The sequence below is a fragment of the Melanotaenia boesemani genome, chromosome 13 (genome assembly GCF_017639745.1).
Source record: "Melanotaenia boesemani isolate fMelBoe1 chromosome 13, fMelBoe1.pri, whole genome shotgun sequence".
NCBI lineage: Eukaryota > Metazoa > Chordata > Actinopteri > Atheriniformes > Melanotaeniidae > Melanotaenia > Melanotaenia boesemani.
Window position 1 is genome coordinate 18,063,248 of NC_055694.1, and position 17,395 is coordinate 18,080,642.

The window sequence follows — 17,395 nt, forward strand, 5'->3', positions numbered from 1 at the left end:
ACATAATTTTGTCAACTAGTTGTTTTTGTCTAATAAAGCCCATCTTCTCTTCTCCAGGGGGAAATGCAACATTTCCCATTTCTCTGACATTTTTGCTGCCCGGGAGTTCAAAGCCTGCATCGACTCCTTTTTCTATATTCTTGGATACAACCCAGAGACCAGGTGAGAAGCTTACTGTTTATTTACTTAAACTGTTAATGGTCCCTTAATTTTTCCCAACGTCTAAAAAGAATTTAAATAAATAAACTTTGAGTTTTCATTCTTGATTAATATATAAAATGTCGGAAAAATCTGAAAAATGTCTACATAATCATTCCTTTAAACCCAACAGTACAAAACCCAAAATATTTTACCTTCAAATGAGACAAAGAAAAGCATCAGACCCTCACAATAAACAGGTTACAGTCAGTTTAGGTTCAACATTATTGTTTTCAGAAATTATTAAAAATTCTAGGAGACTTGTCAATATACAGTACCAGTCAGAGGTTTGGACACACTAGCCCATTAAATCTAATGGGCTAGTGTGTCCAAACCTTTAAAGCACTTGGTACTCTAGCTGACATTTACTTACTTTCAGCTCATTGTTCTGTTTAACCTACCAGACCTCATGCAACATATGCATGATTTTACCTTTTAAAATAGATAATGTGATAGTTCCAGAAACACAGCTAGCTTGTAAATTATTGCATGCTTTTACTAATATGCAGGTGGACAAAGTTGTTAAAATGGCTAAATTGTTCCCTAATCAGCCACTAGCAGTATTACTTTACAATTTATATTTGTTTTCTCAGGACAGAATTTTTTCTTGTTTTTTAAATGCAGCCTTCTGGGGTTGTAAAATCTAATGACACTGTCTGCACATTATGCTGCTAATCTTATCTGTACACAAAAAAAAAAAAAAATCTTAATGCAGTGTAATTATGGCAACCGCGCTGTAGAAACCCCCATGTTTTTTCAATTGTTAGAGCATTTAATGTTTGTTATCTTTGATCTTTGGCATCAGATTACACAGAAATTTTAACATGTTGAAGCTTGAATAGATTCTGTGTAAATCCAGAAATAATGAAGACTAAGCTTTTGGTCATCTAGCTGTCGTATATTGTATGAGCTGTTATTACTGTAACTGCTACCTACAGCAGTGAGAGGTTGATCTGTTTCAGAACTGACCTTTAATTGTAGTTGATGTACCTCCTCTGCCTTTTTAATTACCAAAATCCCCAAGACTTGGGATGAGGATGGTATTTTATATATATATAATTGTAAGTAAGTTAATTGTACTTAAGACTTGAGCAGCAAATACATTGGTGTTCTCTGCAGTGTTGTGAAAAAGTGAAGACTCTATTGTCCAAGAGAAATGAGTGAAGCCGCTTGTCATTCCCTGGTTGTGATAGGAGTGTGTCAAGTGCAGCAGTGACAGCTGATCTTGCTTTTGGCACTGGGGGTAGCAGGTTAGGAACCACCTCACTGGAGCCCCTGTTCACTCTCTGTCTTCCACTCCTTTCCTCCCCCACTCCTCTGTTCCTCCCTTCAGCTTGTTCCTTATTCATGGCGAGGTGTCTGCAGCATAGTAATTTAACTCGTGTTTATTATGGTGCAGACATACGAGGAGACATGAATTCCACATCCTGCATTCGTGTCTTGTCTGCCTGTGCGTGCACTGATGCGCGTGCGTGTCGTGTGAGGTCGCAGCACATGCTCAGTAGTGTCTACAGAGTCGAGAGCCGAGCTCGCGACGCTGTACGTGCAGGCTGAGGTCACAGCACAAGCTCAGTGAACACCTCTCCGGAGCGAATGCGTGGTTCTCCATTTTGAGCACCTAGACATAGGTGTGAGCGGGGACTTGAGTCCAACGAGTATTGTACACAGTGTCACCACCCGACCTTAGGGCTCGATGCCAGAAATGGATGATTTGTTCAGTCCTCGGAGGTAGGTCTGCCATCATATTCTGCTGCTCTGTCGTTCCGTTATTAGTTGCTGCGCGAGTCGACTCGTCTTATTTTCTCGAGTCGTATTCCAGCTTGCTGCCAAAACTGTAATGTTTGCAAGCTGTCCGCATCACTGTCATTGCATGGAGTAGCTGTGTCTGTGTCAGGGAGAATGAATAAGTGTGCACTTTGTGTCGGTATCCCGACAGCTGCATGCTGTTGAGCATACAGGCTGCCACTGCAGCTCTCACTTCGGTACGTGTTTGCGTTACCATTAAAAGAAATAGATTTATTTTACACCGTGCATATGCTTCCATTAAAGCCTCGATTATTGCGCGGCATTTGCGGCGGACAAATGTGCAGCCGGTAATGTTATACGACTGTCTGAAGATCCGGAGAGGCTTCCCTGGCTCCCATTTTGCAGCTCCTGTTTACAACCGGGATGACATGGCGAGTAAAGCATCGCCGAGGTGCAGTCAAAGCTGAGCCGGCTCCGCTTAGCAGCTGGGATTTCCACAAGCTGCTTGTCACGAGAATAATACCTTGAAGTTGCGTCTGTCGTTGTTGTGTTGCAATTATGTCAGTGTGCCACAGTCTCGCGCTGTGATTGGCTGAAATTGATAGAGGGGGGTGGGGTTTTCTTTGATTACACACATACACACAAAGTTAACCGGACTGTCACGTTGTTTGGGTTTGATTAGTAAGCCTGTAATCACTTGACAAGATTGTGTGCTAATGCTGACTTAAAGGAGACGCTAATGTCAGAAAAAAAGGCATACTTTACATTGCACTTGGTAATGGCTTTTATGTTTTTAGGGACATAGTAATTAGTATTATTACCATGAAGAGTAGTCTTATCCGCTTTTAGAATTTTATATATATATATATATATATATTTTTTTTTTTTTTTTTCTATGTAATTTACTTTTCCACATTTGTTCATCTAGAAATAATATGTTAAGTAGCAAAAGGGCTAACTCTGTTACAGACATGGCAAGAGTTTCTTGTACAGCAGGCTGTTTCTGTTGAAATATGTCTGCACGCTTAATGGCAAATCCTGAGCACTTCCTCCTGTGATCAGTATTCTGCCTCGTCTCTCAGGACCTTTGCAGCATTAAAGCATGACTTTCTCCAGACACGCTTTTCTTATTCTGGTGCACAGGTCCTCATTTGTCATCCTTACAACCTCCTGCTTGGACTTGGCCAACTGCATACTGTCAGAAATATGTCTGCAGCACTTGTCTAGAAACGCAGCCCAGATTCATGCACACTCTGTATAATAAACATTTCCCCTTGTGTGTAGGCCTCAGGCAGACGTTCATTTCATATATGCTTTATAATGGTTGTGGATAGTGCCGACATTTGTTTCAATTTTAATTAAAAAATAAATTAAGTTATAGTTACTGTTAGCCTGCAATTACTATATTAAAAGGTTAAGGTTATGAAACCCTGTTTAAAGGATTCAAGCCTGGAAAAAATGTTATAAAGTCTTGAAGATTTCATCTGGAGTGCTAAAGATGCAGGAAACTATTTTATTTCTATCACCACTATTCATTATTTGAGGTTCTTGTAATCTGACAACTTCTGTGTGTTTTACATTTAGTGCATCTCATCTACTGACGATGTTTGTAATAAAATCACAGAGTTTTGTTACATGCCCTGGAGCAGCAGACTGTTTCAGCTGAAATTTAGTTTTTGCACTGTTAATATCCAAATCTTTGCCAGTACTTCTGTCAGCGATGGTTTATAACAGTATGGATTACACCTCTGATCACCCCCATCCTGTCGGAGAGGATGTGGAGGAGGTTGTCTGTTAGGAAGAGGAAAGGGGAGTTGGGTCAAACATGCATTTGTCACAGGGTTTGTTCTGGTTGAAGGATTGTAAAGAGACCAGAGGGTCTGGGCTTCTCAAGTTTCCTCCAGGTTGCTGTGATGAAGTGCGAGCTTCTCTGGGTGCAAATCACGCTGACAGATTCTGGGCTGCTCCTCGCTTGCTTGCATGGAAATCGGCGCAGTTGCCTAGGCAACAGAGGGAAAGACTTTTCAAAAGGAAAATCTTGTCATTTTCTTTAATCCACTGCAGCTGGAGAATCGGAACACTATTATTAAATTGCTGTTGCTATGGCTACCAACGTTTGTACCAGCAGCCGTTTCCAGCGGCTTTCACCCTGCATATCCAGAGCCAGCTCTCCCCCACCTCCACCCGTCCTCCTCCTTATAGGGGATTCTGTTTTATTGCTGCATCCATAATATCAGGCCTGCAAATCTTCTCTGCTCAGCTCACAGCACAGGAGTAGCCAAGCAGGAAGATTCTCCTGAAATCTTTATTTGCTTCTCAGACTAAAAACACTACCTACTTGTCGCACTTGTGACATGCTTGCCCATAACAAGTTCAGGGACAGAGAGCCCATTGTCTTCATGGTCTGTGTTTGATTGTTGCTTATTCTGACATTTTATTTCTTCCCTGCTTTTAAGCCTCAGTTGGTTGTTTTCTATGTTGTGACTTTTTGGTTTGTACAGTTTGATTTTGCTCTTTCAACAAGATTCACTCTTCCATCAGATTTTTTTCCTTTTTAAAGAAAAATAAAATTCACTGTCAGTCTTTGCTGTTTTAATGAGTAAACATTTTGTTTTAATCTGCTTTTATTGTTTCTTTCCAGGCGACTAAACAGCACACAGGGGGAAATCCGAGTGGGACCCAGTCACCAAGTAAGTTTTTGTATAGCTCATGTCATTGTGGAAACCAGATGCAGCTTTCAGAATTATTGTAGATGTTGAGCTTTTAAGAGTTCAATAAATAAGGATGACCATATAAAGTATGCTACACCCAAAAACCTTCTAGCGTTGGTTTCAATAGAAAAAGAGGTTTTTGTTCATTCTGGTGTCCCCAAAGGGTTCTTAAATTCAGAGTATGGCTAACATGTAGAGGTTATCTTTTTTCATTCAGTTCTAAACATGAGAGAAAAAATTTATTTACAGTATAATATATAATAAAATGATAATTGATAATAATACATGATACATAAAATATAAATGTGGTCATTCCAAACACTTGATACATGCACTGAAAAGCATTACTGTTTAAGGTCCCACACCAACATACAGGGATGTTTGCATCTGATGGTCTAAGCATGTTTAGAAGTGCTGCTGAAAGATTACAACTATTATGGGCTCGACACACGGGAGGCGACCAACGACAGCGACGGCAGCAGTGCCGTGCATCGCCCTGTAAGATCGCTTTTCTCCAAGAAATTTGATTGGTTATGATGTTGGTGGGGATTTTGACATTTTCAAACCAGTCCCTGACGTGACAAAGTATGACAGATGGAGAAGATTTTGCACGAATTGACAGAAATCTTGCTGTTTACTGTATAAAAGAAAGACAACCCTGGGTTCATCCGAGTTTACAAAATAAACAGCATGTGAATATCATCATTTGATGGACGTCAAGGCTGATCGAGATAAATCCAGAACCTACGTTTGGTCTAATTCACTCTGGTGCCATGTGACTGCCTTTTATTCAGCTAAAATGATCCATTCTTCCATGTTCAAAGTGTAGTGCCAGGCGACAGCGACAAAAATTGAAAAATTTTCTATTTTCTTGTGTCGCAAGCCCTGTGTGCACGTCTACATGAACGAGCGCAGCATTTCACATGCACGAATGCCACCTGTCGCTTGGCTGGAGGAGGACAGCGATTTTCGCCTCAATACGCAGGTTCCATAGGAAATGAATGGAGAAGGAGCGACGTTGCCTCCCATGTGACGAGCCCATTAATTTGTACACACATCTTTAATTTAGGAAAATAGCATATGCAGACAGTGTTGTTCATCTGATCCACTGCAAGGACAAATTCGTTAGAGTGGTACACTCGTGTGTAAAAATGTTGAATCACTGTGACTGTAACTTGTCCCTGCTGCCACCATGCACCCTCGCGGGAAGAAGTTGATGACAGGGGGTTGAAAGCTGATCTTTTCTTCAAGCTTGTGTACTATTTGTAGTCTGACACCATCTGTCCCTCTCCTTCTCTGTGGACCTAATTAGGCCAAGCTCCCAGAGCTGCAGCCTTTTCCCTCCCCTGGTGGCCAGGCCGTGACCGAGAAAGAGGAGCTGGTCTGGATGCCCGGGGTCAACGATTGTGACCTTCTCATGTACCTCAGAGCCGCCAGGTGAGCCTACAGAAGCTCAGGAAACCACAAACTCTACTCTGTTATACCTAGTTTACAAATAGATTGACCATGAGATCAGAAGATTTATTATTATTATAGATTATTTCCTAAAGAGGAATAACTCCATTTCAGGGAATAATTATTTATTTTTATTACATAATTTGTGTGCATGAAAATTATAAATCAGACATATCCTTAGGAGAAATTAAACATCTACAGGAAAGCAGCAGCTTCCACTCACTACATTTTAATAGATTTTGTTTTCAAGTAATATGTACGAAGATCTAAATTGACCAAGTCCAAATTTAATCAGTTTACTTCACTGTTAAATATAAAATGTTGTAATATTTTCCTTTAATCTTAATTTAACTGCATAAATCATAGTGAATTGATGGTGTTGCAGCTTTACACCACTGATCACAAAGTATACTAGTTAATGCGTGTTCAGTAAGGTGCCTTCCTGGTTCCAGTTTGTTGTTTATTACAAGCTGTTAAACTTCTTTTTGCAGGGGCCTTTTGTATATAACTACCCACAAAAGCATGAAAGTGAAATGATATTTTAACAGCATGTAATTAGATTTTTTTGCCATTTTTCATCAGTCTCATCTTTGTTTTATATCTGCAGGAGCATGGCTGCCTTTGCTGGCATGTGTGACGGAGGCTCAACAGAAGATGGCTGTCTAGCAGCTTCACGAGATGACACTACATTAAACGCACTTAACACTGTGAGTAGCAATGCAACAACTCGAGCAAACATTTAAAAAATGGTGTCGTGATTAAAAAACAATTGAAGTCCTGAGATTTCACCGCCGGTTTAGCTGTGATTTATTTTTGCACTAATGGGTAAGGACTAGGCCTCTGAGCCAGCCGACAAGCCCCCTCTAGTAAACCCTGCCTTAGAAGCTAGCAATACATTACGCATAATGAGAGATTTTCTCCATCACATTGACAATGAATGCAGAGGAATCAGTCACAGCAAAGAGATTAGAATCATCATAAACAGGACATTTATATTCTGACTCTATAAACTGGAAAATTAACATAGTGAGCAGGTCATTGTCTCTTGACCTTCCTCTATATTTGCAATTCCAATGAGTAATGCTTGTTTATTCTCAGAAGAAGAGCCCCAGCACTGCCTGTTTCATCCAATTGAATGTGGCACAAAGCTTAGAGCTGCACAGCAATTGCCTTTGTCACTGTTTTGTTTTTTTCCAGGCTAGCTCTGAGGTCTTGGCAGGCCTTTTCTCTGATGCTGAAAAATTTGTACTAACAAATTCAGTTAGACCTAGATGTAGAATCTCTTTGTTTTGCATAACAACTCCACAAAAGGTGTGGATACAGCTTAGATGTCATTCTAGTGTTACTGAGGAAGAAAGCAGCTGGTTAAATGTTCCTTATTTGTATATGCACGGATCGTTTCATTCTTAGAGATTTGTGTTGATGCTTTTGGTGTGGTTTTTCTCAGCTTCACGAGAGCAGCTATGATGCAGGCAAGGCTCTGCAGCGCCTGGTGAAGAAGCCGGTACCCAAACTGATAGAGAAGTGCTGGTCTGAGGATGAAGTGGTAAGAGACACAGTCTTTTTAATTTGAGAATGTACTTCCTTCTTTTAATCTGAAAATAATGATGTAAGTTGTCACCTTCAACAAATTCATTTTTTGTTAATTCAGTTCATTCAGTTGGGGTGTGGGTATATTTGCCCTATGTTAGAGCTGACCTTGCATCCTTAGAGGGAGCTGTTGAGAGAAAGTTAATGCAAGGCTCTTGGCTTGGCCTCACACGGCATCAGTAAAAACACTCGTCAGTTTCCAGCTCCTCCAAGGCTCAAGAGCAGCTGCATCCTGTTTATCACCCATGAAATAAATCTTTTGCATGGAAGTCTGGAAAGAAAAAAGATTGGGGGGGGGGGTGGTAATTTTAGCCTCCATTTGGATGTGAATTTCACCACATCTGCTGAAGGGCTGGATTCAGAAAATGGCCGATTAGACGCCACATCATGAGTGGAAAGGAAGGGAATGAACATGCTGAATTACACCATGTCAAAATGAGAGAGCACTGTGGCTTTGGCTGTTATGTGGTATGACACACTAGGCTGCATGTTTGTATACCCACACCCTTTTAAAGATAACACTGCTTCCTGATTTAACTGTAGATCTGTGATCACACCACTCTCATTCTGCTCCTTTTTCATTTTCCCAGACATTTCATATATTTTCCGCTTTGATATTCTTTTGTTACCCAGAGGCTGTGCCATCTTTGTGGAGCTGTTTTCCCAGTAGCTCATATCTAGTAGAAATTATTAATGCAGAACTCATGTAATTGTACATGACGGGCACATTTAAATGAACCAATGCTGGACCACAAATAATCACAGCATATCAAGTCAGCTGATTTGATATGATTGAGTCTACAAGTGATATTGAACATTGTGACACAGTCTAAGATTCTTTGGACATTAGCTTATCTAGTTAAAGTCCTGATGATTAGCTAAAACAGCAACTTTCTTCTTAGCAGACTAGAATGTATTTGACAGTGTAAAAAAAAAAAAACTAGTATTTTATTCTCTTTTGGACCTCTGCAATGATGTTTGAATGACTTCGGGTTGTTATATGCTTTAGTTGTAGTCTACACTCAAACTGGAGGGCGTGCCCTATATACTGGTCTACACAGTCCTCAATGACAAACAAACAAACAAGATACTATGGATTGTTTTAAAGGTTTGTAGTTTTCTTTTTTTTTGTTTGTTTTTAAGGACAGTTAACATTCCTCATTTATATAAATATTCAGAGCTTTTGTAATGACTCTTGAAACTAAGCTTTAAAGCGTCTCATATATCAGGGGTCCTTGAGAGGCTTTTACAACTTTACTCCACCTGTGCTTATTTGAATCCACCGGTCATAAAGATTCCACATACTCGTCTATATTAGCCTCACAGTTGATGGTGTTTGTCAGAGGGAAAATTGGACCAAGAGGTCATAAGAACTGTGTTTTGTGGACCTCTGCCACTCCCCAAAAAACATTGTTAAATTTGAAGCTTTATTAGTGGAAGAAACTTACAAAGTGTGCCAGGATTGCAGGATTCTTCCCAGTAAGACTAATAATGCTTAAATTATGGGCTTTTACAAGTACAGAGTGAAGGATATAAATACTTGTCTAATTTGTTTTTATAGAAGACTTTAAAAGATCTGAAAATTTTCTTCTGGCCAGCATTTACACAGAAGCAAAAATGTGCCGTGTACGAGTAAAAGTGTTTGCAGTGTTGCTAACAAAATAAATAATCATTAAACTGATCTTAAATATGGTGAGCTCTGTTCTGCCATGTGAAAACTGGTCATCCTTCCATCAATCTTCTATCCTTTATCTACTGAGAGTTAATTTACAATCTGTTTGGTATACTCACATGTTCTTGCATGCAGGCAAACTACACTCACACTTTTATGGACTCATTTCTTCATGTTCTGTTATGCAAGTGGATTTTAGGAGCTGCCAGGGCGTCCATTGCAGTCTTGGCCATGTTCAGAGCTAGGTATGTTTTGCATCTTTAAGTGAAGGCGGTCAGCAGGCTGCTGTGCTCTTCTTGACCCATGTCCACAGCCTGGGGAAGCAGTGTCTCGACTCGGGCCAGTCAAGGACACAGTTTTCAGTGATCTCATCACCACTTGTGCCTTTTCAGCCCTGCAGCCTTGAGGGACAGGTGTAAATGTAGCACCAACCTTGACCACGCACAGAAGCAGCCGTGCTTCTCTTTATAAATTTATCACCCTTTCCTCTCCCTCTTCCGTCTCATCCCTTCTAGGACTTGCATCATTATTTCTGCCTGCTCTTTTGCACCCCACCCGTTCCTTTAAAGATGTGAATAAAAGTGACAACGGGGTCTGCTGAAATGACAGAATCAGCCTGTCTCCAGAGTCACTTGTCTGCCCCACCCCCCTTCCATGACATCTCTAGCCCCCCACCCTACTTCTCTAGTCCTTTCTCTGCCTGCAGCTGCTGCCACATAGCATATAATCCTGGACCTTTTCACAACGCCTTATATTGGTTTTAATGTTGTTGTTAATTTTTGCCCGAACACAAGCATAGATCATTTGTAAGTAATTTATATAAAGCTGTACAGGAAGTAATTTATAATTTTTTTTATCCTGTGTCAGTAAAGAAATATTTGCAACAGTTAACCACTTAACAATTTTCTTCTGTAATAATAACTTTCACAGACTGAAAATCCATAACCTCGAAGTGAGGGCAACTCGTGCCGTCCAATGCAAAAGTACTGCAGGTGATGACTCTAGATTACACCAAAGAAAGTACTCATGCATTATAAAATAGCTAAAATATAAAACTATAAATAATTAATTAGAAAAATCAAGTGCACCACCTCACCTCCTTGTGGCTTTTTTGAAGTGGGCTGTTGGGTGTAGAGTGTTGGTTCATTTAACCACCAAGAAAAGGATATGTAATCTGTTGTTGTGGCTCAGCAAAAGCCATTTTAGACGCGGAGCATTTCTCTGCTTCTCCAGACTGAGAAAGACCGTTTCACTGCACCACTTTTTATACGTGTTTCATCAGATGCTAAATCAGCGCTCACAGCCACCTCAGAGCTCCCATTTAATCTTTTTATTGTGCAGTAGCTTCAATGGCAGAAATCAGCTGTTTGATATTAAGAACATGAAAGCTCATCAGGTGAAGAGCATGCAGGCTGTTTCTTTTTTTGTTGCTATCACATATTTCTCTACCTGTGCCCTGTTACTAGATGGGAACAGTTCTTATAGATGAATGAGTGCTTGTTGGTGTTGTATGTGAAACCACAATTGGTTGGTAGGGTGTGATTATATATAACATTGGGCACGAATTCTACATTTCAGTCTAGAAAATCATGTTACTATGAGATGCATTTTGGTGGTTGACTGTCGGTCTGTAGTTCACCACTGCTGACACATGTTCTGAGTTTTAAAAAGTTGTGGTTCAGCAGCTGACGATTCTGTAAAGTGCTGAATCCATTTTTTCTTAAAATTCCTTTTGCAGTGAAACTTGATACCTACACAGACATTGATTTTACTACTGTTATGAAATACTGACAGCCAAAGACAAATGCCATTTATTATGCAGCTATTTATTGCTTCTTCTTTTTTTCTTCTAAAGTTGATGCAACATAATTTTTTCCCATGTGCAGAAACCATTACAAGCTTAATATATTTTAGTCTCAGTAAAGAAAAATTAGTTGATTTTTGTCTAAAGGTTTGTTCCTTAGATGAAATATTCTTGAACTAACCCACTAAAATTGTAAACAAGTGGTGCTAATATTACTTCAGCCAACAGGAGGTGCCATATAGACAATCAGAAGCAGCAGCCACAGCCTTGCTGTGTGTCGCCATGTCAGAGACGGAGGCTGATCTATGACTGCTGCAGGGCGGGAGGTCTATTCCTCAACCAGCTGCACTGTGCCGCGGCTTATCTCCGGCTGTGTCTTTAGCTGATGGATGATTGTACTGAGGTGGGAGGGGGATGAAGAGGATGAGGGAGAGAACAGAGTAGCAGCCCCCTAGTGGTAGAACACAAGTATGAAGAGTGAAGACACACCACCAAAGCTAAAACCACCGCATGTAGAAAAAATGCAACAAGCTGGCTTGTTTATTTTGCTGCAGGCTTTAATGTCATCAGGGTTTAATCACATTTACAGTTCAGTGCCAGCATGTTTTTTTTTAATGGGTGGTGTTTGGTAACTAAATAGCAGGCAGGATGGGTGTGTACTGGAATTTCCTGTCACCTTTTTGTGTCAATACAAGCTAGAAAGAGCAGCGGCTGTTTCTTTGCCTTCCAAAGATCATGTTTTGATCATTGTCATGTTTGTTGTTGGGTAAATATAAAAATTTTACTTTTCATCTGTTAGAGGAACATAACTACTGATAAATACGTAGCTGTAAAATGTTTCAAGGACACACTTCTTTAATATCAGTTCTCGTTTTAGTAAATCTAAATATAATTTATGTCTTTGTGTATGGTGTCTGTAGGGAGGATGTGGGTAGTAAAGTGTCTGTCAGTGTGGTTCTTATTCAAGCATGTTGTGATATCCTCTTTGCACACCATGGCCAGTCTCACTACAAGTTGATGTTTCATAAAAGACTTTTTTTCCCCTTTGGTTTTGGTTTGCTTGCTGATTGTCTTCATCCCTCTGGGTTTATATACAGCAGGCTCAGAAAGGTCATCTTTTAACAACAAGTCAAGTATAATGACTCCATATTGAGTGAAAGTAGCTTTGTTTTCTGTTGGACAGGCTTGCGTCAGTGTTTTCATGAAATGACATTTAGCGGGAATTATGTTCCATGTGTGAGCCTGCCCTCTGTTTGTCATCATGATACCATCTTTGTGCCTATGTCTACATTATCTTAACCAGTTTTACGACTCCCAACAATCAGCTTTCAAACAGGATGTGCGCACACAACAATGGCCCATTGAATGATTTTTTTCTGGTTCTCCTCCTCCTTTTAAATGTCTCCTCTCCAGCTTCACAATGGTGCACTGTTAAGCGCTGAGGGGAAACTTGGGGAGGGTGAAAAGCGCCAGCTCTCTGGAACACACTCAAAAAGAGAAGCCTGTTGTTTCTGCACAGCGGATGGCCATTTGGTAGCACTTCCACTCAGCTGCCTCCAACCTCCCCCTCCTCTTTCTCCTTCTTTCTCTTTTGCCTGCTTACTCTGGCTCTCTCAGCCCCTCCTCTGCCACCGTGTTGCCTAGCAACCTAGGGCTGGAGCAATCGGAGCAGGGGCAGAGTGATTCAGGGAGCAGATTGGCGGATGATTTATTAGCTGGGCTGGAGAGCAGTGAGCCCAGGCAGCTGAAATGGAGCCTTAAACTGGAGCCGACATGTAGAGAGGGAGGAGGGAGCCTGCAAGAGAAAGAAAACTGAAAGGAGGAGGGAGGGAAGGAGCATGCATGCGGCTCCACTGTGGAGCTGAACGCTCAGGCTGAGTAAATACAGTCGGGGAATATAATTAAGGCAACATAATTAGGACAGACACAGGCTACATGAGCAGGTCTAATTGATTTTTGACTTGGCAGCTCCACAAGCTCAGGCAAAGATACACCATTATGACAGCTATAGGAACATCTTGGAAATTTCTCCTCAACTCCTCATAAGAGCGACCTCAAATATTTGTAGATTCCAGGACAAATCTATTTAGGATACTAATATGTCAGACAGATATATTACCTGGTGATTTAATCAACTGTCAGACAAGCGTAATGTTGATCCTTTAAATCTGGATTGATGTTCATCTCTTAATAGTTTGACTGAGTCAACATGGTGATCTGCCGTTAACTCCTTCAAGTAGTCAAGGAGATGGGTTTGACATGTGGGGCAGCCTGTGTTAGAGACTGCTCCATCTACTGGCTAATCAACCGCTCCACTGTCAGTATGATGAATGCAGATTAACTGCTGTCCCATGACACTGATGGGATTGGCCTTATTGTTTAGCTGTCTGCATGTGGTTTTTGATTAGGTATGTGCTATTGGATTGTTTAGTCTATACTTTTATTCTTCTATTTTGTTTTTGTTCTTTATAGTCCCCCCAAAACTGTAAAACCTGAGAAAATCAAGTTATTTTGCAGAATAGAGGTTTTATAAGTATGGCATCATCCCCCCTTCTTGTGTTTTGCAGCTGGCTGTTACTTTTGTAAATTTTGGCCTTTGTTTTGCACCAAAGCTGGATATGTAAACAATCTGGGGTTACATAACGCACTGTACATGGCATGGAATATGAAGTCCTGAAAACATACAGGAGGCTCCATGTCAGGTTTTCCCTCTCACTTGTCTCCTTCCACCATGTCCAGGACCTTTCTCCACACAAACTGTGTCAGCCTGCCTCCCCTCTCAGGCTGCCAGCTAGTTTTGCCTCTGTGCATGCTCACCCTAAGCTCTGAATGCATTGAATGGACTGCTGTAGTTTCCTCTTATAGAGGCAGATAAATTCGGTATATTTTTAATAAACAGTGACTTGGATTTTTTTTTTTTTTCAGTTCGAGGGTAGGGAGAGGAAGCTTGCTATTTAAGTGTTAGAGGAAACGAAAACAGACTGAAATGAGCGCTGTGCCTCACACAAACATGAGGCACACAACTCCACTTCAGGTTTTCCAGCCCGCTGCAAACCAGAGGCTCTCTTGCAGAAAGATCACATGTAAAGCCTTCCCCTTTGTAGTGGAAGAGCAGAGAGTGACAAGCTATTTCTTTCTTGTTAAGAAAAAAAAATCGCTGTGCTGTCGGAGACATTGAGGATTGTCCCGATTTGTTTTTGGTTTTTTTTTTTTTACCTGTGGCTGGACATAGATATTTGTGCTGCGCTCCCTGTGGACTTTTTGCTGGAGTTACTTGGTGGAAACGGTTGGCTGAGATCAGAGGAACGAGGCTCGCCTCTGGAGCAAGAAAGTAAATCTGTTGGTTGTCTGCTTCGGTGGTTATGAATGTTTTCAGCCGTCGCTTTATATGGCTTGCAGTCTGTGGCTCTTAAAGGAAAGGAAATGCATTCTGGCTGTTGAGGGTTTTTTTTGTTTTATTTGTCTCTGATGTTGTTTTTGCTCTCATTGAGGTGAGGTGGCATGTTCACATTCACTTTTCACGTCGCATTAAAGCCGATGTCATGAAGTAACAACCTCTGTCATCGTGTAGTTCACCTCTTTTCTCACTCGTGACGATAAATGTGGTGAATGTACATCTTAAAATGTTGGTTATCATTTTAAATTTGCCAAAATATAAAGAGGGAAAAAAAGGAAAGCATTTCCTTCGTTTCAGACTGAAGTTTAGGTTTTGACATTGAACTTTTCCTCATAACATTTACAACCCGCTCAACATGTCAGCTGTGTGTATGTTTCCACATCAGACTGTATTTATATAACTGTATTTTCGTATCACATAAAAAGACGAGCTTAATCTCAGCGACTCGCTGCCTTGCTTGTCATTTCCTCTCATTTTACCCTGACATGGCTGTGTTTGCTCCGCAGTCTAAACTGCTACAGAGCTTTTTAAAAGACACCTCAACCCTCTCCAACCACAGACTGGTGAAATGAAAACAATGTTTTTGTTTTTTGTTCCTGCAATAATTCTCAGCAGTAAGTTTATGCAGCCGCAGTTTAGCAGACTTCACATATACTAACTCATTTTTTTCTCTCTTTCTGTCTTTCTCTGTGAAAAATTGCAGAAGCGCTTCATTAAAGGGTTGAGACAGTTTGGCAAAAACTTCTTCAGGATCCGGAAAGAGCTGCTGCCCAACAAAGAAACGGTAAGGTCCTTTTTTTTCCCTTTTCTGTACAGCTGAACATTTACAAGAAGCTTATTTAATTTGTGTTAAAACACAGAAACATGTTGACCGAGGTTTAAGCCGCTGGAGAACATAAGCAGTTAAACATCTTTAATATATTTTGAATCCAGCTGCTTTTCAACTCGAGGCCTTATAGAGAACAAGTTCTACAACTGTCCCACGCTATCCTCAGATTTAATCAAAAAGAAACTTGAGCTATTAAATGCACTTAGTAGGCAACAAATGCAGTTTGAAGCTGAAATTTATTAGGCACGGTCTGATAGCGAGTGTTAAACAAGTTGTGATTTATAGAGATTGTGCAGCATAACTCAGGCTGACTAGCCTACTTGTTTGTGTTATATAGTAGCACGGCACATACTTTTCTATTCTCACTTGCTTCCAAACTAGGTAACACTTAGCAACTGATATTAGTTCATTTTAATTCCTTAGTAAGAAGTAATAACTTTAATTACTTAAAAATTCATGTTAATATGAGTTTTATGTAAATATAGACTCAGTTGTTGTGAGGCATTGTAAATTTACTTTTAACGACATCATAAAATATTCATAGTTAAGTGTGTGTCATCAAAACACTGTAGCTTCTCAGACTTGGAGGCTGCTGTAGTTTCCTTGTGATGTTCAGGTTTGGTTGTGACTACCAAGGTTTTTGATTTGTGGTGGAAAAAAATAGAAAAGTTTAATATTTCACAAAGTGTAATTGTGTTTATGTAAACAATCAGTGGGGTATTAGATTTGTCACGTTTCCCTCCTCTGTGTGTGTGATCGTGCCCATATGTCAGTGTGGTAATCATCACTGAACAACTGTGAGCCCGTGTCATGGTGCAAATGGCTCAAATCCAGGCCTAACAATGATTAACAGCTGTTAACCTTTTTAAATAGGAAAACAACATACAGCAACTGCAGTTAAGTCTTCCCGTTTGTTTTTATATACCACTGTATGTTTTATACAAGTTTTTATAGACTAGATCGTGAAACTGTTAAAGCACGAGAACTTTTTTTAGTTTTATCTTCACTAAAACCGGCATTAAATGGAACAAGTAGCACAGGTTGCCTCCACGTCCTTCACACCTTTGACTTGGCGGTTTACATCATACTCAGATCAGCATTGTGATTGATAAAACTGCCCACTGTTTTTGTGTGGTTCTTCCTGCTGGAAGTGTTCCAGTGACACAGACATCAAAGAAAAATTGTTTGTCATACTTCTCTTCTGCTTAATTTCCTCATTTGCTATGAGGTTAGAGTTTGTCACCTCTTCTTCCCATTACACTCATACACTTGAGAACTCTCTTGTGTCACCTCCTGTTAGCTTTTTCTTTTATTCCTGAGACCCAGTTTTAACCTTTTGAATAAGAGATTAAAACATATGAATACTGTTTCCTTATAGAGTTTTCTTCAATTATTTTTACTGGTTTTGAAAAAAATGACTAGTCCAGTTGATTGGCTATAAAGGCAGTATTAATGCAATTCAACCTGGAGGGGGAGTCTACTTGGCAGGAAATGTAATAGACCTCCTCCAGGATCTGGGCTCGCCACCACCACAGAGCAGAGAAAGATTAATTTTCCCCCTGCAAATGGAAAATAAACTGGCCTTTAAACATATGAAAGTATGACTGGAAGAGCAAGTGGAGGAATGTAGCAACCACAGGAATACGGGTGAAATAGGTATTAGCTCAATATAGACACAGAAAAGCTTGGGTTGTCACACAGTGGAGGAAAAAAAAAAAAACACTACTTTGTTTCAGATCTGATCGAGTGCCTGTAAATACCCTGAGGAAAGCTCCATTTATTTTCTACCTGTTCATTCCCAAATCCCATCTCTGGAACTTGAGCACAACAGTGTCTTAAAATATTTTAGCAATTTTTCCTTTTATCTCTAGTCAAACATGTACATTTCTGCTATTCCACTCATAATGAGCAATGAAAAGAGAAGCATGTTGCACAAATATGCACGCTCCTGCCCTAAATCCAGAACAGAGTGCAGAGCTTAAAGCCCTTGGGC

At 40.3% G+C, this 17,395-nt stretch overlaps 1 protein-coding gene across 5 annotated transcripts in view; it reads left to right on the top strand.

Moving 5' to 3' along the window:
- The window catches only part of rerea (arginine-glutamic acid dipeptide (RE) repeats a), a 120,431-nt gene that overhangs the window by 88,027 nt on the left and 15,009 nt on the right, over positions 1-17,395 (top strand). For 3 of the 5 annotated variants that reach the window (XM_042003206.1, XM_042003205.1, XM_042003207.1), the window contains 6 exons: positions 58-162; positions 4,586-4,634; positions 5,968-6,092; positions 6,718-6,817; positions 7,558-7,656; positions 15,277-15,357. In XM_042003206.1, the coding sequence (XP_041859140.1) occupies positions 58-162; positions 4,586-4,634; positions 5,968-6,092; positions 6,718-6,817; positions 7,558-7,656; positions 15,277-15,357 (559 nt within the window). Of the gene's footprint in view, positions 1-57; positions 163-1,759; positions 1,927-4,585; positions 4,635-5,967; positions 6,093-6,717; positions 6,818-7,557; positions 7,657-15,276; positions 15,358-17,395 lie in introns of those variants that run through there. The other 2 variants (XM_042003210.1, XM_042003208.1) reach the window with 2 other exon arrangements.